At 36.7% G+C, this 22,070-nt stretch overlaps 1 protein-coding gene across 4 annotated transcripts in view; it reads right to left on the reverse strand.

The window, feature by feature from the left end:
• WDSUB1 (WD repeat, sterile alpha motif and U-box domain containing 1) overlaps positions 1 to 22,070 on the reverse strand; it is a 67,803-nt gene that overhangs the window by 16,450 nt on the left and 29,283 nt on the right. For 3 of the 4 annotated variants that reach the window (XM_065880749.1, XM_065880752.1, XM_065880751.1), the window contains one exon: positions 16,256 to 16,396. The exons of the other annotated variant lie outside the window; for it this stretch is intronic. In XM_065880749.1, the coding sequence (XP_065736821.1) occupies positions 16,256 to 16,396 (141 nt within the window). The remainder of the gene's footprint in view (positions 1 to 16,255; positions 16,397 to 22,070) is intronic. 4 annotated transcript variants of the gene reach the window in all.

Consider the following 22,070-nt stretch of genomic DNA (forward strand, 5'->3'; position numbering starts at 1 on the left):
GTACCATTTTTCTTGATTCCACATATATGCGTTAATATACGATATTTGTTTTTCTCTTTCTTACTTACTTCACTCTATGATAATCTCTAGGTCCATCCACGTCTCTACGAACGACCCAATTTCATTCCTTTTTATGGATGAGTAATATTCCATCCTATACATGTCCCACATCTTCGTTATCCATTTGTCTTGTAGATGGGCATTTAGATTGCTTCCATAACCTGGCTATTGTAAACAGTGCTGCAATGAACATTGGGGTCAATGTATCTTTTTTTTGTGTGTGTGGTACACGGGCCTCACACTGTTGTGGCCTCTCCCTTTGTAGAGCACAGGCTCTGGACACGCAGGCCCAGCGGCCATGGCTCATGGGCCTAGCCGCTCCGCGGCATGTGGGATCCTCCTGGACTGGGGCACGAACCCGTGTCCCCTGCATCAGCCGGTGGACTCTCAACCACTGCGCCACCAGGGAAGCCCTGCATGTGTCTTTCTGAATTACGGTTTTCTCTGGGTATATGCCCAGTAGTGGGATTGCTGGGTCATATGGTAATTTTTGTTTTTTTAAGGAACCTCCATACTGTTCTGCACAGTGGCTGTATCAATTTACATTCCCACCAACAGTGCAAGGGGGTTCCCTTTTCTCCACACCCTCTCCAGCCTTTGTAGTTTGCAGATTTTCTGATGACGGCCATTCTGACTGGTGTGAGGTGATACCTCATTGTAGTTTTGATTTGCATTTCTCTAATAATTAGTGATGTTGAGCAACTTTTCATGTGCTCTTGGCCATCTGTATGTCTTCTTTGGAGAAATGCCTGTTTAGGTATTCTGTGCTTTTGATTGGGTTGTTCGTTTTTTTAATATTGAGCTGCATGAGCTGTTTATACATTTTGGAGATTAATCCTTTGTCCTTTGACTCACTTGCAAATATTTTCTCCCATTCTGAGGGTTGCCTTTTCGTCTTCTTTATAGGTTCCTTTGCCATGCAAAAGCTTTTAAGTTTCATTAGGTTCCATTTATTTTTATTTCCATTAATCTAGGGCTTTCTATCCTGTTCCGTATTTCTATTTTTCTGCCAGTACCATACTGTATTGAATACTGTAGCTTTGTAGTATAGTCTGAAGTCAGCAGTCTGATTCCACCAGCTCTGTTTTCTTTCCTCAAGATTGCTTCAGCTATTCGGGGTCTTTTGTGTCTCCATACAGATTTTAAGATTTTTTGATCTAGTTTTGTCAAAAAATGCCATTGGTAATTTGATAGGGATTGCACTGAATCTGTAGATGTCTCTGGGTAGTGTAGTCATTTTCACAATATTGATTCTTCCAGTCCAAGAACACAGTATATCACTCCATCTGTTGGTGTCATCTTTGATATATTTCATCAGTGTTTCATAGTTTTCTGAGTGCAGGTCTTTACCTCCGTTGGTAGGTTTATTCCTAGGTATTTTATTCTTTTTGTTGCAGTGGTAAATGGGATTGTTTAATTTCTCTTTCTGATCTTTCGTTGTTAGTGTATAGGAATGCAAGAAATTACTGTATATTACTTTTGTATCCTGCAACTTTACCAAATTCATTAATTAGCTCTAGTAGTTTTCTAGTGGCATCATTACCATTCTCTATGTATAGTATCATGTCATTGGCAAATAGTGACAGTTTTACTTCTTCTTTTCCAATTTATATTCATTTCATTCTTTTTCTTCTCTGATTGCCATGGCTAGGCCTTCCAAAACTATGTTGAATAATAGTGGCAAGAGTGGACATCCTTGTCTTGTTCCTGATTTTAGAGGAAATGCTTTCAGTTTTTCACCATTGAGAATGATATTTACTGTGGGTTTGTCATATATGGCCTTTATTATGTTGAGGTAGGTTCCCTCTATGCCCACTTTCTGGAGAGTTTTATCATAAATGGGTGTTTAATTTTGTCAAAAGCTTTTCCTGCATCTATGGAGATGACCATATGACTTTTTACTCCTCAATTTGTTAATATAGTATATCACATTGATTGATTTGCATATACTGAAGAATCCTTGCATCCCTGGGATAAATCCCACTTGATCATGGTGTATGATCCTTTTAATGTGTTATTGAATTTTGTTTCCTAGTATTTTATTGAGGATTTTTGATTCTATATTCATCAGTGATGTTGGTCTGTAATTTTCTTTTTTTGTAGTACCTTTGTCTGGTTTTGATATCAGACTGATGGTGGCCTCATAGAATGAGTTTTGGAGTGTTCCTTCCTCTGCAATTCTTTGGAAAAGTTTGAGAAGGATGGGTGTTAGGTCTTCTCTAAATGTTTGATAGAATACACCTGTGAAGCCATCTGGTCCTGGACTTTTGTTTGTTGGAAGATTTTTAGTCACAGTTTCAATTTCATTACTTGTGATTGGTCTGTTCATATTTTCTATTTCTTCCTGGTTCAGTCTTGGAAGGTTACACCTTTCTAAGAATTTGTCCATTTCTTCCAGGTTGTCCATTTTATTGGCATAGAGTTGCTTGTAGTAGTCTCTTAGGATACTTTGTATTTCTGTGGTGTCTGTTTTAACTTCTCCTTTTTCATTTCTAATTTTATTGATTTGAGTCCTCTCTTTTTCTTGATGAGTCTGGCTAATGCTTTATCAATTTTGTTTATCTTCTCAACGAACCAACTTTTAGTTTTACTGATCATTGCTATTCTTTGTTTCTATTTCATTTATTTCTGCTCTGATCTTTATGATTTTTTCCTTCTACTAACTTTAGGTTTTGTTTGTTCTTTCTCTAGTTCTTTTCAGTGTAAGGTTAGATTGTTTATTTGAGATTTTTCTTGTTTCTTGAGGTAAGCTTGTATTGCTATACCCTTGCTTCTTAGAACTGCTTTTGCTGCATCCCATAGGTTTTGGATCATCATGTTTCTGTTGTCATTTATCTCTAGGTATTTTCTGATTTCCTCTTTGCTTTCTTCAGTGATTATTTGGTTATTTAGTAACGTATTGTTTAGCCGCCACGTGTTTGTGTTTTTTACGTTTTTTTCCCCCTGTAATTGAATTCTAATCTCATAGTGTTGTGGTCAGAAAAGATGCTTGATATGATTTCAATTTTCTTAAATTTACTGAGGCTTGATTTTTGACCCAAGATGTGATCTATCCTGGAGAATGTTCTGTGTGCACTTGAGAAGAAAGTGTAATCTGCTGTTTTTGGATGGAATGTCCTATATATATAAAATCTATTTGGTCTGTTGTGTCATTTTAATTTAGGGTTCCCTTATTAATTTTCTGGCTGGATGATCTGTCCATTGTTGTAAGTGAGGTGTTAAAGTCCCCCACTAGTATTGTGTTACTGTAGATTTCCTCCTTTATAGCTGTTAGCACCTGCCTTATGCACTGAGGTGCTCTTATGTTGTGTGCATACATATTTATAATTGTTATATCTTCTTCGTGGATTGATCCCTTGATCATTATGTAGTGTCCTTCCTTGTTTCTTGTAACATCTTTAAAGCCTATTTTATCTGATATGAGTATTGCTACTCCAACTTTCTCTTGATTTCCATTTGCATGGAATATATTTTTCCATCCCCTCACTTTCAGTTTATATGTGTCCCTAGGTATGAAGTGGGTCTCTTGTAGACAGCATATATATGGGTCTTGTTTTTGTATCCATTCAGCAAGCCTGTGTCTTTTGGTTGGAGCATTTAATCCATTCACGTTTAAAGTAATTATCAATACATATGTTCCTATCACCATTTTCTTAACAGTTTTGGGTTTGTTTCCCTAGATTCTTTTCTTCTCTTGTGTTTCCAGAAGTTCCTTTAGCATTTGTTGTAGAGCTGGTTTGGTGGTGCTGAATTCTCTTAGCTTTTCCTTGTCTGTAAAGCTTTTGATTTCTCCATCGAATCTGAATGAGATCCTTGCCAGGTAGAGTAATCTTGGTTGTAGGTTCTTCCCTTTCATCACTTTAAATATATCGTGTCACTCCCTTCTGGCTTGTAGACTTTCTGCTGAGAAATCAGCTGTTAACCTTAGAGTTCCCTTGCATGTTACTTGTCGTTTTTCCCTTGTTGCTTTTAATAATTTTTCTTTATTTTTTGTCAGTTTGATTACTATGTGTCTCAGCGTGTTTCTCCTTGGGTTTATGCTGCCTGGGACTCTCTGTGCTTCCTGGACTTGGGTGGCTATTTCCTTTCCCATGTTAGGGAGGTTTTCAACTATAATCTCTTCAAATCTTTTCTCAGGTCCTTTCTCTCTCTCTTCTTCTGGCATCCCTATAATGCAAATGTTGGTGCGTTTAATGTTGTCCCAGAGATCTCTTTCGCTGTGTTTATTTCTTTTCATTCTTTTTTCTTTATTATGTTCCACAGCAGTGAATCCCACCATTCTGTCTTCCAGGTCACTTATCCGTTCTTCTGCCTCAGTTATTCTGCTATTGATTCCTTCTAGTGTATTTTTCATTTCAGTTATTGTATTCATCTCTGTTTGTTTGTTCTTTAATTTTTCTAGGTGTTTATTCTTCAATTCTTCTAGGTCTTCGTTAAATATTTCTTACATCTTCTTGATCTTTGCCTCCATTCTTTTTCCGAGGTCTTGGATCATCTTCACTATCATTATTCTTAATTCTTTTTCTGGAAGGTTGCCTATCTCCACTTCATTTAGTTGTTCTTCTGGGGTTTTATGTTGTTCCTTCATCTGGTACATAGTCCTCTGCCTTTTCATTTTGTCTATCTTTCTGTGAAAGGGGATTTCTTTCCACAGACTGCAGGATTGTTGTAGTTCTTGCTTCTTCTGTCTGCCCTCTGTTGGATGAGGCTATCTAAGAGGCTTGTGTAAGCTTCCTGATGGGATGGACTGGTGGTGGGTATAGTTGGGTGTTGCTCTCTGGTGGGCAAAGCTCAGTAAAACTTTAATCTGCTTGTCTGCTGATGGGTGGGGCTGAGTTCCCTCCCTGTTGGTTGTTTGGCCTGAGGCAACCCAGCACTGGAGGCTATGGGCTCTTTGGTGGGGCTAATGGAGTACTTCCCAGAACTTCTGCTGCCAGTGTCCTTGTCCCCGCAGTGGGCCACAGCCACCCCCTGCCTCTGCAAGGGACCCTCCAACAACAGCATGCAGGCCTGGCTCAGTCTCCTATGGGGTCACTGCTCCTTCCACCTGGGTCCCGATGCACATACTACCCTGTGTGTGCCCTTCAAGAGTGAAGTCTCTGTTTCCCCCAGTCCTGTCAAAGTCCTGCAATCAAATCCCACTAGCCTTCAAAGTCTGATTCTCTGGGAATTCCTCCTCCTGTTGCCAGACCCCCAGTTGGGAAGCCTGACATGGGGCTCAGAACCTTCACTCCAGTGGATGGACCTCTGTGGTATAATTGTTCTCCAGTTTTTGAGTCACCCACCCAGCGGTTATGGGATTTGAATTTATTGTGATTGCGCCCCTCCTACCGTCTCATTGCAGCTTCTCCTTTGGCTTTGGATGTGATGCATCTTTTTTGGTGAGTTCCGGTGTCTTCCTGTCGATTACTGTTCAGCAGTTAGTTGTGATTCCAGTGCTATCATAAGAGGGAGTGAGCACACATCCTTCTACTCCACCATCTTGAACCAATCTCCCCTCCCATATACTTTAAATCATCTCTAGATTACTTATAATACCCAGTAGAATGTAAATGCTATTTAAATAGATGTCAGCATGCAGAAAATTCAAGATTTGCTTTTTGAAACTTTCTGGAATTTGGGGGGAAGCTGTGGATACAGAGGGCTGACTGTACATCAAACTTAAAAACTTCTCTGCAGCAAAGGAAACAATCAACAGAGTGGAAAGGCAACCTATAGAGAAATATCTGCAAACCATATATATGGTAAGTTAATACCTAAAACATACAAAGCATTCCTAGGGCTCAAAAAAAAAAATAAACAACCTCATTTTTAAAATGTGCAATGGTCTTGAATAGACATTTCTCCAAAGAAGATGTACAAACGGCCAACAAGCATACAAAAAGGTGCTCAACATCACAAATCATTAGGAAAATGCAAATCAGAACTACAATGAGAAATCACCTCACACCCATTAGGATAGTCACTATCAAAACAAAACAAAACAAAAACCAGAAAATAACTAGTGTTGGTGAGAATGCAGAAAAATAAGAACCCTTGTGCATTGTTGGCAGTAATGTAAAATGGTGCCGCCACTATAAAAGATAGTACAGAGGCTTGTCAAAAAAATTAAAAATAGAATTACAATGTGATCCAGCAATTCCACTTCTGGGTATATACCCAAAGGAATTGAAAACATAATCTCAAAGAGCTATCTGCACACCCATATTCCCAGCATCATTACTGACAACCACCAAGAGAGAGAAGCAACCCAAGTGTCCAACAATGGATGAATGGATAAACAAGATAGGGTATACTCATACAATAGAATATTATCCAGCCTTAATAGAAGGGAAATCCTGCCATTTGTAGCAACCTTAATGAAACTTTAAGACATTATGCTGAATGTAATAAGCCAGCCACAAAAAAACAAATACTGTATGATACTGTATGATTCCACTTATATGAGGTATGTAAACTATAGAAACAGAAAGTAGACTGGTTACCAGGGGCTGGGGAGAGGAGGAACAGGAGAATTGTTCAATGAATAGAGAATTTCAGTTTTGCAAAATGAAAAAGTTCTAGAGATCTGTCACAGAACAATGTGCATACTGTTAAAACTTACCTTCTTAACCATTTTTAAGTGTACAGTAGTGTTATTTATTTTTTAACACACACACAGAAAAACATCTGGCATGCTATTCCATAAAAACTGAAAGTAATTCTAACATCTATATAGAAATATGCTAAAGACCAAGAATAATTAAAACAGTTTTGAAAAAGAACTAATATGTAAAGGAGGCAAAAATATACAGTGGAGAAAAGACAGCCTCTTCAATAAGTGGTGCTGGGAAAAATGGACAGCTACATGTAAAAGAATGAAATTAGAACACTCCCTAACACCATACACAAAAATAAGCTCAAAATGGATCAAAAACCTAAATGTAAGGCCAGACACTATCAAACTCTTAGAAGAAAACATAGGCAGAACACGCTATGACATATATCACAGCAAGATCCTTTCTGACCCACCTCCTAGAGAAGTGGATATAAAAATAAACAAATGAAACCTAATGAAACTCAAAAGCTTTTGCACAGCAAAGGAAACCATAAACAAGACCAAAAGACAACCCTCAGAATGGGAGAAAATATTTACAAATGAAGCAACTGACAAAGGATTAATCTCCAAAATATACAAGCGGCTCATGCAGCTTAATGTCAAAAAAACAACCCAATCCAAAAATGGGCAGAAGACCTAAATAGACATTTATCCAAAGAAGTTATACAGATGGCCAACAAACACATGAAAGGATGCTCAACATTACTAATCGTTAAGAGAAATGCAAATCAAGACCACAATGAGGTATCACTTCACACAGGTCAGAACGTCAATCATGTAAAAATCTACAGAGAATAAATGCTGGAGAGGGTGTGGAGAAAAGGGAACCCTCTTGCACTCTTGGTAGGACTGTAAATTGATACAGCCACTGTGGAGAACAGTATGGAGGTTCCTGAAAAAACTAAAAATAGAACTACCATATGACCCAGCAATCCCACTACTGGGCATATACCCAAGAAAAACTAATTCAAAAAGAGTCACGTACCACAATGTTCATTGCAGCTCTATTTACGACAGCCAGGACATGGAAGCAACCTAAGTGTCCACTGACAGATGAATGGATAAAGAAGGCGTGGCATATATATACAATGGGATATTACTGACTCGTAAAAAGAAATGAAATTGAGTTATTTGTAGTGAGGTGGATGGACCTACAGACTATCACACAGAGTGAAGTCAGTCAGAAAGAGAAAAACAAATACCATATGCTAACACATATATATGGAATCTAAAAAACAAAAAAAAAGTGGTTCTGAAGAACCTATGGGCAGGACAGGAATAAAGATGCAGTTGTAGAGAATGGACTTGAGGACATGGTGGGGGGAGGTTAAGCTGGGACGAAGTGAGAGAGAGTGGCATGGACATATATACACTACCAAATGTAAAATAGATAGCTAGTGGGAAGCAGCTGCATAGCACAGGGAGATCAGCTCAGTGCTTTGTGTCCAACTGGAGGGGTGCGATAGGGAGGGTGGGAGGGAGATGCAAGAGGGAGGAGATATGGGAATATATGTATACATATAGCTGATTCACTTTGTTATACAGCAGACAATAACACACCATTGTAAAGCAATTATACTCCAATAAAGATGCTAAAAAAAAGAACTAATATGACTTATACTACCTGATTTCAACACTTATTTCAAGGGCCTCCCTGGTGGCACAGTGGTTAAGAATATGGGTTCAAGCCCTGGTCCAGGAAGATCCCACATGCCGCAGAGCAATTAAGCCCATGCACCACAACTACTAACCCTGAGCTCTAGAGCCCACGAGCCACAACTACTGAGCCTGTGTGCCACAACTACTGAAGCCCGCGCGCCTAGAGCCCATGCTCCGCAACAAGAAGCCACCACAATGAGAAGCCCGCACACTGCAACAAAGAGTAGCCCCTGCTCGCCACAGCTAAAGAAAGCCTGCACGCAGCAACAAAGAACCAACGCAGCCAAAAATTAATTAATTAAGAAAAAAAAAAAAAGACCTACTTCAAGATAAAGCTACAGTAATCAAGGCACTGATGTAACCGGCACAAGGACAGACATAAAGATCAACAGGTCACAAAAAATCTATAAACAGACCAGTAATACAGTCAAGTGATTTTCAACAAAGTTGCTAAAATAATTCAATGGGAAAAGATTTCTCAATTAATGCTGTAGGAACAATTGAATTCCCATTTAGGAAAAGAAGAAAAGCTTACTCTTATCTTGCAAAGTACACAAACATTAACTTGAAATAAATCATAGACCTAAACATAAAATATACAACTATAAAACATCTAGAAGAAAACAGGATAAAATCTCAACAACACTAATAATCAGAAAAATGCAAATTACAGGTACAATGAGATACCACTTCACACCCACCAGAATGGCAAAAATTAAAAGACTAACAATACCAAATGTTGTCAAGTATGTGGAGAAATTGGAATTTTCAGTTGGGAACTTAAATGGTACAACTGCTTTGAGAAACAGTTTGGCAGTCTCTCTCGAAAGTTAAACATTCACTTACTATCCAACACAGAAATTTCACTCCTAACTAACCAAGAGAAAGGAACCATGTCCAGACAAAGACATGTGCATGTTCATGAATGTTACAGTAGCTTCATTCATAATAGCCATAAACTGGAGAAGCCCAGAAGTTCATTAACAGTTAATGGATAAATATACTATGGTATATCCATGTAACGGAACACTACTCAACAATTCAAAGCAATGAATTACTGATATGTGCAATAATATAAATGAATCCTAAGCATTCTGCTGAGTGAAAAAAGCCAGATACAAAAAGTATATACTGAAGGATTCCATTATATATCAAATTCTAGAAAGGCAAATATGATCTAGAGCGTCAAAAAGTAGATCAGTGGTTACATAAGGCCCGGGGTGGAAAAACATTGACTGTAAAGGGGATAAAATAACTTTCTGGGATGATAATAACATTTATACCTTGATCATGATGGTGGATGCACAGGTATACACGTTTCAAAAACTCATCACACTGTATACTTAAAATGAAGAGATATTATTATTTAAATTATACCTCAATAAATTTTATCCAAAAAAATAGATTATGGAGCTGTACTGTCCAATACAGTAGCCACAAGTGGCTATTTGAATTTAAATCAATCATAATTAAGTAAAATATTCATATCCCCAGTAACAGTAGCCACATTTCAAGTGCTCAATAACCACATGTGCCTAATGTTACTACAATGGTCAGTACAAAGAACACTTCCATCATCACAAAAAGTTCTACTGGATAGCAATGATACAGAGGATCTGAATTAGACAATTATCAATTTGATATCTACATCTATCTATATATTGATATACTGTAATATATCAATAATGTTGCAAAAAATAATTTTGGAACCAAAGAGAAGAAATACTTTTCCTTCAAATATCCATCAAAACTTTATAAAAAATTAACCATATAAATTTTATAACAAACATACAAGGAAAATCTCTAACTCCCCAAAGAAATACAGTTTCACATTTGATTCCATGCAACAAAACTAGACACCCCTTTCCCAAAACACAACCTCAAAACTAATCAAACAATTTGCAAAGTTTAAAACAGTTTTTCTACCAACCTTTGGGTAAAAGTAGAAATGTAAGCTGAAAGTATATATTACTTAGAAATTGAAGATATGGAAAATACGACAAAATCTAGGTAGTGAATATTTATTATTTGGTCAGTACCCCTTTTCTGGAAACTGTCCCTTCCACCACTATCCTCCTTATGATGTTGCTCCATTTATATATAATTCTACTCTCCACGGTCAGACAAATCTCAGCGCTGCACCTCATGCCTGCAGAGACTAGCACTGGGGTAGGCTCCTGGATCAGGTTGGGAGCCTCTGGGATTTTTGGGGTTGGCACTAGAGAGAAATGTCAGAATGGTCCCTTTCTGGTGGGTGAAACTGTAAAATGTAAAATTTGGGACCTACAGGTGTTCATGTCTTTCTAACACATGGAAAAGGCACAATGAGTATCACAGAAGGTGGCTATTCAGAAGCCTTGGACCAGATAAGAAACAGTACCCCAACAACACTCACGTCTCTGGTGCCAGTTTTTCCTGAGACTCACTTACAATAACTATTAATAATTACCATTTCTGCTTAACCTAATTCAAGTTGAGTTACTTTCAGTTGCAAATAAGGGTCCTGATATAACATACCAAAGCCAAAAATATACAGCCATTACCATGCTCAGAGAAAATTTCATAGCCTGAAATTAAATGAGTTTACTGCCATTTATTGAGTGGTGCTCTTTTAAGTACCTAACATGCATTAACTCATTTGATTCTTATAAGAATCCCATGAGGTTAAGTACTAGTGTCCCATTTTGTACATAAGGAAAATGAGACACAGCAAGATTATATAACCTCCCACAAGGTAACTCAGCTAATAAGTAATGAAACAGATTTAGACCCAGGCAGTCTGGTTCTTCAGTGCATATGCTCAACTACTAGATCATAGTGGCTCCCATAAGTATGTTTCTTACTAAATAATAACTAAAAATAATGAAATTAACTTTGAATTAAATGCTGATGAATAAGAGAGTCACATAAGGAATTATAAGTGGTTAAAAACATTTAAAAGCACTCAAACTCAATATTATACAAAAAAATGCAAAGTGAGATTACTTCTCACTTACTAGAATGAGAAAGATTAAGATTGCTAACACCCAGTAGAGGCAAGGATATGGGAAATAGGGACCCCATATAATGTTGAGATGACAATTTGTCAGTATCCTTCACTAACCGCAGCTTTAGGTAATTTATTCTACAGAAACATTCACATTAAGACTGCAAGACAGGGCGGAGTCAAGATGGCAGACTAGGAGGACATGGAATTTGCATCTCTGCACAACTAGAGCACCTACCAGGGGCCAGTGGGGGACCATGGACACCTAAGGGGATAAGAGGAATCCCCAGTGACTGGGTAGGACGTGAGGTGTGTGGGGGGGGCAGTGATGGGGGAGGAGAAGTGGAGGCAGGATGGGACCAGCACCCCTGAGGGGTGGCTGGGGGAGGGGAAGGGATCCCATGCCCAGAAGGGGGAAGGGGGGACAATTAAGAGGGCAGAGGATCAAAAGGGAGCATATGTCCAGGGTTTCCCCTGCCCAATTGGGCCCCCCGGGAGCCTGCAGAGATCCCGGTCCTGATCCTCTGTCCACCTAGGCCCCCTCTAGCCACGCAGGTCCTGAGAGAGTGGGAAGGATAAAAACTCTCCAGAAAGTGGGCACAGAGGGAACCTACCTCTACATAATAAAGGCCATATATGACAAACCAGCAGCCACATCATTCTCGATGATGAAAAACTGAAAGCATTTCCTCTAAGATCAGGAACGAGACAAGGAGGTCCACTCTCGTCACTATTATTCAACACCGTATTGTAAGTCCTAGTCACAGCATTCAAAGAAAAAGAAATAAAAGGAATACAAATTGGAAAAGAAGAAGTAAAACAGTCACTGTTTTCAATGACATGATACTATACAAAGAAAATCTGAAAGATGTCACCAGAAAACTACTAGAACTAATGCATTTGGTAAGGTTGCAGGGTACAAAATAATGCACAGTAATCTCTTGAATTCCTATACACTAACAGTGAAAGATCAGAAAGAGAAATTAAGGAAACAATCCCATTTACCATCACAACAAAAAGAATAAAATACTTAGGAATAAACCTACCTAAGGAGACAAAAGACCTGTACTCAGAAAACTATAAAACACCAATGAAAGAAATTAAAGATGATACAAATAGATGGAGGGATATACCATGCTGCTGGATTGGAAGAATCAATATTGTGAAAATGACTATACTACCCAAAGCAGGGTAGTTCAATGCAATCTCTATCAAATTACCTATGGCATTTTTCACAAAACTAGAACAAGAAATTTTACAATTTATATGGAGACACAAAAGACCCAAATAGCCATAGCAATCTCGAGAAAGAAAAACGGAGCTGGAGCAATCAGGCTCCCTGACTACAGACTATACTACAAAGCTACAGTAATTAAGACAGTATGGTACTGACACAAAAGCAGAAATATAGATCAATGGAACAGGATAGAAAGCCCAGAGATAAACCCACGCACATATGGTCACCTTATCTTAGACAAAGGAGGCAAGGATATACAATGGAGAAAAGACAGTCTCTTCAATAAGTGGTGCTGGGTAAAATGGACAGCTACATGTAAAAGAATGAAATTGGAGCACACCCTAACACCATACACAAAAATAAACTCAAAATGGATTAAAAACCGAAATGTAAGGCCAGACACTATAAAACCCTTAGAAGAAAACATAGGTAGAACACTCTTGACATAAATCCCAGCAAGATCCTTTTTGACCCATCTCCTAAAGGGAAATAAAAACAAAAATAAACAAATGGGACCTAATGAAACTTAAAAAAGCGTTTGCACAGCAAAGGAAACCATAAACAAGACAAAAAGAACCCTCAGAATGGGAGAAAATGTTTGCAAATGAAGCAACTGACAAAGGATTAATCTCCAAAATATACAAGCAGCTCATGCAGCTCAATATCACAAAAACAAACAACCCAGTCCAAAAATGGGCGGAAGACTTAAATAGACATTTTTCCAAAGAAGACATACAGATGGCCAACAAATGCATGAAAAGATGCTCAACATCACTAATCATTAGAGAAATGCAAATCAAGACCACAACGAGGTATCACCTCACACCAGTCAGAATGGCCATCATCAAAAAATCTAGAAACAATAAATGCTGGAGAGGGTGTGGAGAAAAGGGAACCCTCCTGCATTGTTGGTGGGAATGTAAATTGATACAGCCACTATGGAGAACAGTATGGAGGTTCCTTAAAAAACTAAAAATAAAACTACCTTATGAGCCAGCAATCCCACTACTGGGGATATACCCTTGAAAACCATAATTCAAAAAGAGACATGTACCACAATTTACAATACCCAGGACATGGAAGTAACCTAAATGTCCATCAACAGATGATTGGATAAAGAAGATGTGGCACATATATACAATGGAATATTACTCACCCATAAAAGGAACAAAACTGAGTTATTTGTAGTGAGGTGGATGGACCTAGAATCTGTCATACAGAGTGAAGACAGTCAGAAAGAGAAAAACAAATACCGTATGCTAATGCATATATATGGAATTTAAAAAAGCAGTACTGATGAACCTAGTGGCAGGGCAGGAATAAAGACGCAGATGTAGAGAACAGACTTGAGGGAAGACTTGAGGGCACGGGGTGGGGAAGGGAAAGCTGGGATGAAGTGAGAGTAGCACTGACATATATACACTACCAAATGTAAAACGGATGGCTAGTGGGAAGCTGCTGCTCAGCACAGGGAGACCAGCTCAGTGCTTTGTGACGACCTAGAGGGATGGGATAGGGAGGGTGGGAGGGAGGCTCAAGTGGGAGGGGATATGGGGATATATGTATACATATAGCTGATTCACTTTGTTGTGCGGCACACAAACACCGTGGAGCATTTATACACCAATAAAGATGTGAAAAATAAATAAAAAAGAAAAAAAAAGAATTACCATATAACCTAGCAATTCGACTTCTGGGCATTTTACCCAAAGGAATTGAAAGCAGCAACTCAAAGAGATATTTGTATATCCCTGTTCAAAGCAGCATTATTCATAATAGCCAAAAGCTGGAAGGAAACCAAACATCCACTGATGGATGAATGGATAAACAAGATGTGTACACATACAATGGTGTATTATTCAGCTTTAAAAAGGAACGAAATTCTGACACAGGCCACAATGTGGATGAAGCGCGAGGACATTATGCTAAATGAAATAAACCAGACACAAGAAGACAAACACTGTATGGTTCCACTTATATGAGATATGTAGAATAGTCAAATTCATAGAAACAAGAAGGTATATAGATAGTTTCAGTTTTGCAAGAAGAAAATATTCTGGAGATTGGTTACACAATAGTTTAATACACTTAAAAACGGTTAAGACAGTAAATTTTATGTGTATTTTACTACAATTAAGAAAAGATGTATTTAAATAATTAATGCCTGCATCTAATTACAAATTTCCCCAAATCTGGTATACCTGTCTCTCTGATGAGCTGGGTAAGTTTAGGACGTAAGTCCCAGTTTATTATCACCCCCATCAACCATCAACTCACTCTCAGACTACACTCCACTGCACCTCCACTGTAGTGGAATTTTGCCTTCACTATAACTGATCCAGACCAGAAATGAGGCAGTCTAAAGATTTCTGCGAAATAAAAACAAATAGAAAGGGGCCCACATTTGCACACTTTCTTAAAGACTTTTAAGATTTTTACTTACTGTTTAACAATAATTTAGTTTAACTGTAAAAGTACACTACTGGCATAAGAAACAAAATCAGAGTAAATAAATGTAAATTCAGCAAAAAAAAATTAATTTAAAAAAAAGGAATATAGTTTCAAACAAGTATTAAACTTGCAAAAATAAATGAGTTCTAAAATTCAATGATCACAAAACTGGAAAAACAGGTACACTTACATACATTTCTGGTAGCATTCTAAACTATTTTTTCCTAGAAAACAATCTAATAAAAATCTAACAAGAACTATCAAAACTCTTCTTTTTAACATTCATAAAATATCCTGGGGGCTTCCCTGGTGGCACAGTGGTTGAGAGTCCACCTGCCGATGCAGGGGACACAGGTTCGTGCCCTGGTCCAGGAAGATCCCACATGCCGCGGAGTGGCTGGGCCCCTGAGCCATGGCTGCTAAGCCTGCGCATCCGGAGCCTGTGCTCCACAACGGGAGAGGCCACGGCAGCGAGAGGCCCGCGTACCGCAAAAAAAATTATATATATATATATATATATTCTGATCGGTTAATTCTGCTTTGGGGAACACATGTCATGAAAATACCCCTAAGTAATGGTAACAACACAATGAAAGGAGTACCAAGATATCAGCACAATGCTATTAACAATATAAAACTTTTCAAACACATACATACACCAAATAGTAGAAGAGTCAAATTGTAGCATAGAGCTCCAGTGGAATAGTTATTAACACTGAAAATTATGTAGACTAAGTCAATATTCAGAAATGTATATAAGTCTTAAAAATAAAAAGCACGATATGGATTCACTGATTACAACTATGTAAAGTATGTATGTCTGTGTTCATTTACAAAGATTAGAAATTAATGTGAAATGATGTAACTATATCCTTTAAATTCTTATTTCTGTAAGGTTGTTTAAATTCATGATAGACAAAATAAATATAATAGATCTCAACAGTCTATCTTAAAAAACAATATTTTAACTATACATTCTAGTAACTAAATACATATTTCACAAGTTTAAGTAAGGCTTGTCAAGATTATTTCTTTTGTCTCTAATCTTATCCAAACCTGCTCCATGCAATTTTATTCATTAAGAAACATACAATGTTCAGTAGTTCACCTCAGATCTAAGGAATTTTTAAAAAGAAAAAAAAAAGAACTTATGAGAAATAAATTTTGAAAAAGTTTCACATTTAAACAAACTTCTGTGAACTGTCTACATTATTTATTCATTTAGTACATAATATGCCCTGAAACTTAGAATAGCATCACATACCTGATGCGATGACAGGATCTTTCATAAGCTCCCTAGTTATTGGACATATAAACTCATCAGGAATTTCAGAGGAAAGCGTTTTCATCTTTGTCCTGAGCTCTTCAATTTTCCGCAGAACTTTACTACGCAGCCCTAGAGATTCTGAAAAGAAATTATTCTGTTAGGGCTGGAGAACTATTACTTCTAACCTTTATGCAAGTCTTCAGCAAACAAAGAGAAATTTCATCTACTACAACCAAAAATTTTCAGACATCCTGTTTTACCACATGGAACCTTTTCTTTATAAATTCTTTAATCAATATTTGTAGTATAGAATACTGTGTGATTAAAATAACTCAGCAAGTTTATTCTAAATAACTTTTGATTCTCAAAGTTCCTCATGAATTTCAGATTGCCCAAATACTAATATACCACACAAAATCAGAAAAGGCTCATTATTACAGGTTAATTTATTTAGACAACAAAAAATTTCCTAAAAATCATTTCTAAAGATGTTCAGTTTGATAATATAAAAATTCCATCTATTTTTAAACATTATGAAATTGGGTATATTATTTGCTGATTCTCATATGAAACACAATCTCAAATATTTGTCCAAGACTCTACACGTATGTTTCATTCATTTGTATTACTTTTATCTTAAGTTTTTAAAATTATCTTAGTTTTTAATTTCGGGAAGATTAATACAATGAAGTTTAGGAAGTTTAGTGTGATTATCTGTTTATATTTTTAGATAATCTAGCTGACAGTTCTATTTTAGGTGGAGGTGTTTGGGAGGTGTAGGGTGGGTAGGAAAAAAGAACTAAATTTCAGAACACCTCAGAGTTCCCATAAAAAGCCAAGTCAGCTTTCTTTCTGATTGGAAGGTAATTCTCCATGTGTTTATACACACCTTATGACACCTTTTGTCTAGCAATCTTTTCAAGGATGTCTGCAAACTTACTTGGAAGCTAGAGATAGTGTTTCCCTCCCAGTCTGAGGGCAGATTTGTTTCCTGACAAGAACAAAGATAATGTCTTCCTTTTGGACTAGTTTGCTAGCATTCCCTTTATAAGATTGGGGGGAGGTTCATAAACTCAGGTTTCCTCAGCTATGACACCAACACAAATTGCCCCCACAAGACTAGGTGGAAAGGGCAACCAATTTAAATATGAAGCTCATGCTGCCTGCTGTGCCATGAGTAATAAACTGTTCAAATCTATTTGGACTCATTGACCATATCTATGCAAGTATGGCAAGTCAACCTAGCAGCTGCCTACATCTTAGGAACTGCTTTACTGCTTTCCTATGACTTACCTCCTATGTAATTCATTGAAACAAAATTGAGGATTTTTAATACAATTTTTTAAAAGCATGTTATAAACACGTTTATAATTAGACTAATTAGACACATTAATAATTACATAACTACTAACATAATTAAGTCATCATTTAAGGGGAAAATTATACAACATGTAATAAGGATATAGAGGTATTTAATATTCTGAAAACAATATATATATTACCCTGTCGAATATACATGTGTGCCAATATTTAGAATGTTTATTAATAAAGAATATAGAAACCCTATTTCAAAATGTCCTGGATAAGGTTAAATTGTGTTTTACCCTTGTCTGATTTTAATGTCATTTAAGAATGCCCTCAGGGAAGCAGTTACCAAATCATATCCACAGAACTTGGCCAGAAGAAGACATCTCCTTTTGTGATTGGGGTTTGGCAGTGAGTGTTATTAAACTTAATTGCTCAGAAAGAAAAGACCCTTACCAGCTGAGGGCTAGTAAACCCTCAGTATGGGCAATGGGCAATATTTAGCTATATTTACTATAACTCTGAAAAGGCATCTGGCTATTAATAAGATGACAAATTAAATAGGCTATCACCTCCTGTACCCTCTTCCCCATCCCTGGAAATGCTACATAATTGAGAATTGATGGAGTCTGGACACAAATAACCATCAAAAATACAAAACAAAATTCAGAAAACCCTCAAGGAAACAGAACTAACTAGGTTCCAGGGTAGGGGATGGGAAACAGCTTAAAGCAGAGATTTGTGTACACAAATGGAAGAAACACCTTTCTACTTGTAGCCTTCACGCTCCCCAACTTTGTCCTGTAAATATCATTGCTAAGGCAGCAACACCAGCATGAGCTGGAGGCAGGGTAACAAGAGAGCGCTATGGCCTGGACTAACAATTACAGCCCATTGGGCTGGTCACTGAATCACGTCTGCAATGCCCTGAGACAGAACAACAGAATCAAAAGCTGGTTTCTTGGAGAAAAAAACTTTAAAACTTTTTATTTTTTAAAAATAAAATGTATTAACAAACTTCTGACTTGAAAGATCAAGAGAAAACAAGACATAAAACTATATTAGGAAAGAAAAGGGACACAAAACTATAGGTACAGTAGGGATTTTTTAAAGGATTTAGAGAAGATGGTGATAGAAGCAATATAATTTTTAAACTTCTCTGAATCCCCACATAAAAACAGCAACGAGATAGCAAAATCAAATCCCACCGACACTTCCAAAAAACAAGGTAGCAGGGTATCCTCATGAATCCCGCTATTTAAGTGGAAGAGAATAAACCACCATCCATAAGACCTGTGATTGATATCAATGCGGAAGCAACAGGACATCTGATAGGCCTGAGGAATGGAGACCCCGAAATGCCCCACTCTCAGGAAAGTGGGGTAGGCCAATTTAAGAGCAGCAGCTGAACTGGAAGGGTTATGCCCACTCTAACAGCAGGTCAGTGCACAGGCCTATACATGTGAAAGGACTATTTCACTTCAATTGTGTGTAAAGAAAAAATGGTAAATGTTCTTATTTCTTAACAGTATATGCATTTTGGCAACAAGTGAAAGTCTACATAAGGAAGTATTACTAGAATTTGAAACATGAAACTTCCAAAATCTGAGGATGTTAAGACAGCTGGTGCATAAAGTTTTAAAAAGCATTGGATATAATAATTTGATATTATAACTTTTAAAGCAGAAAATGATAAAAATGTCTCAAGTGCTTTCATGGTTTCTTGGAAAGACAAGAGCAAAAAGAAGAGGGAACACTTTGAAGAAACCTCATTCCCAATTAAGAATCTATGATAAATCTATGACTGATAATTAGTTGAATATAAGGGTAAGGACTGACACAATATACAATAGTTCCTTGTCATTTGTCATTCCATGGTTCTACCATTACATCATCTACAGCAATTCCAAACTCCAAGATAGGTAGCAGTTTGCAATATTCCTGAGTCCTGGATATAACCTGAAGCCAAACTGCAGATGAAAATCATGTGGCTAGTTAGTGGACTTACTGCTTGCCTAGGATCACATCTCAGAGAGACTTTCTTGCTCTTTATCTTCATACTTTATGCCTTTTGGTTGCAATATTAAATAAAGGCTATTGTAGAGTTCACAAATTGATGGATACACATATGTCTTAAGACATACCTCTCTTAATATCAAGGATCTCTTGTACCTGTAATCTCTTTCTGGATATTCCTTATGCAAATATAGCACTAGATATAAGGAGTTATTTCCTACCTAAAACTGTATGTCTGTTGTACCCTTCGTTTTCATTAACACTATGCTAGAAAAGGACTATTACTCTAGGTTAAAACACCAGGTTCCAACAGATACTCAAATCTATAGAAGGTTCCTTTATTGTATATCTACAAAGGCTCATTGAAAAAAGATTTGATAGACTGCTTGACTCCTTAAAAATAATTTTTAAGTGTCAAACGTTATAGATATACTACTTCGTTCCCTAACACTCCAATATACTTCACTGAAAATTAAATAACTTCCTTCATATGATGAATGTTAAATTCATATTTATTCACATTGACATAGGAACCATTTTAACAGCTGTACCACAAAAGCAAATGCAAGTAAAACAGTTATGCCTCACAAGAGTAAAATTCATGATCACATACTCATCAGTTTGCCTCTTAACACATTTTTTTCTAGACCCAATTTCACTTCTCTATTACTCCAATTTACTGTTTTGAGGAAGAGCCTACTTTTCTTAAAACTCAAGACTAACAGAAATCCACTGTAGCTTAAAGTAGCAGTTGTAGAAGATTAATGTTAGCCTGCTGACCCTTTACAATTGTGCAAAAACTTTAAAATATTGATACTATAGAATGATGTAGAAAAAATTATTTATTTAAAAAGTTACTTACTAATTTATTCTGTATTTAATTTGTTGTATTTGCTAACTTTCCAAATCTTAAGTACAAACACAAAGCAAATTCCTTACTTACTAGAGAGTATGCAATGTTCTTGTCTCCGTTTATAATGATCTTCCTAATTCAGCTTTTAGACCACAGCAGACTTATTTAAATTATATTTCAATTTTGGCTTGAGCCTGGTAGTTCCAAAACTTATTTCACTGAACGTCAAAATGATCATAACTACTAAACCCGAGACTCACCTTCAAAAACTATTTCAGGCCATTAATTGAATCCTGTAAGAACTTCTTATACTTTATTTATTGGGCTATTGGGACAGAATTCTCTTCCTATTGTTTTTATTATGCTCTCTTATGTTTTGAAACATCCTTTGTTGAAATCTGAAATTATTATTTTATATTGTCATGTGCTTCTGTGTGATAAGGTATTGTTAAAACTTATTGTGAGAGAGTAATAAGAAATCAGCTAATGAACATGCTAAATTCACCAGAACTTTAAAACAAAAACAAAAAAACCCCTGTACTCTATTACCTACTTTCAGGAAGAAAGAGTAAACTATAAAGGAAATAAGTTACTAGAGATACAAAAATAGCTTTCACAGTATGGCCTGAGTACAAAACCATCTGATTCTAATTATTTTCACAAAATCATCATTCTATTAACTTCTACATATGGTCTTGGAAGGCCATAAGCTTCCAAGACACTTAAATAGGTTCACATACTATATTTACTATGTAATGAAAGTATACTACTAGACTTTAGAATGATTTTCTATAACAAACACTTTTTTTGCTCTTTGACTCCTCATTAACAGTAAATTCACTACGGACATCCTATTTCCTAAGCTTTCTGGTTAATTAAGACTTTACTGGAGCACACTGATAAGTGTCTGAGTATTATGTTCATTAGAGCACAACACTAAGACTTCAAACTGTTTTTGATAAGGATGTATTGATAATAACCAGAACACATAAAACAACTCTTACAATTCAACAATAAAAAGACAAACCAATTTTAACCAAAGAAGATACACAAACAGCCAATAAACACTCGAAAATATGCTCCATATCATTAGGTAAATGCAAATCAAAAACCACAATGAAATACCACTTCACATCTATTCAATGGCTATAATCAAGAAGATAGGTAATAACCAGTGCTGACAAAGAGGTGAAGAAATTGGAAAGCTCACACACTGATGGTGGGAATGTAAAATAGTACAGCTGCTTTGGAAAACAGTCTGCCAGTTCCTCAAAATGGTATATGTAGAGTTATTCTACTTTTAATCATATATCCAAGGGAAATGAAAATATACTCACACAAAAACTCATACATATATATTCACAGCAGCATTACTGGTAACAGCCAAAAAGTAGAAACAACCCAAATGACCATCAGCTGATCAGTGGATAAACAAAATGTGGTATAGCCATACAATGGAATATTTTTCAGCCATAAAAAGGAAGTACTTACACATACAAAAACATGGATGAACCTTGAAAGGTTAAATTTAAAAAGCCAGATACAAAAGGCCACATATTGTATGGTTCCACTTAAAAGAAATGTCCAAAATAGGTAGATCCTATTTCTACAGAAGATAGATTAGTGGTTGCCAAGAGG

The sequence above is a fragment of the Phocoena phocoena genome, chromosome 7 (genome assembly GCF_963924675.1).
Source record: "Phocoena phocoena chromosome 7, mPhoPho1.1, whole genome shotgun sequence".
Lineage (NCBI taxonomy): Eukaryota > Metazoa > Chordata > Mammalia > Artiodactyla > Phocoenidae > Phocoena > Phocoena phocoena.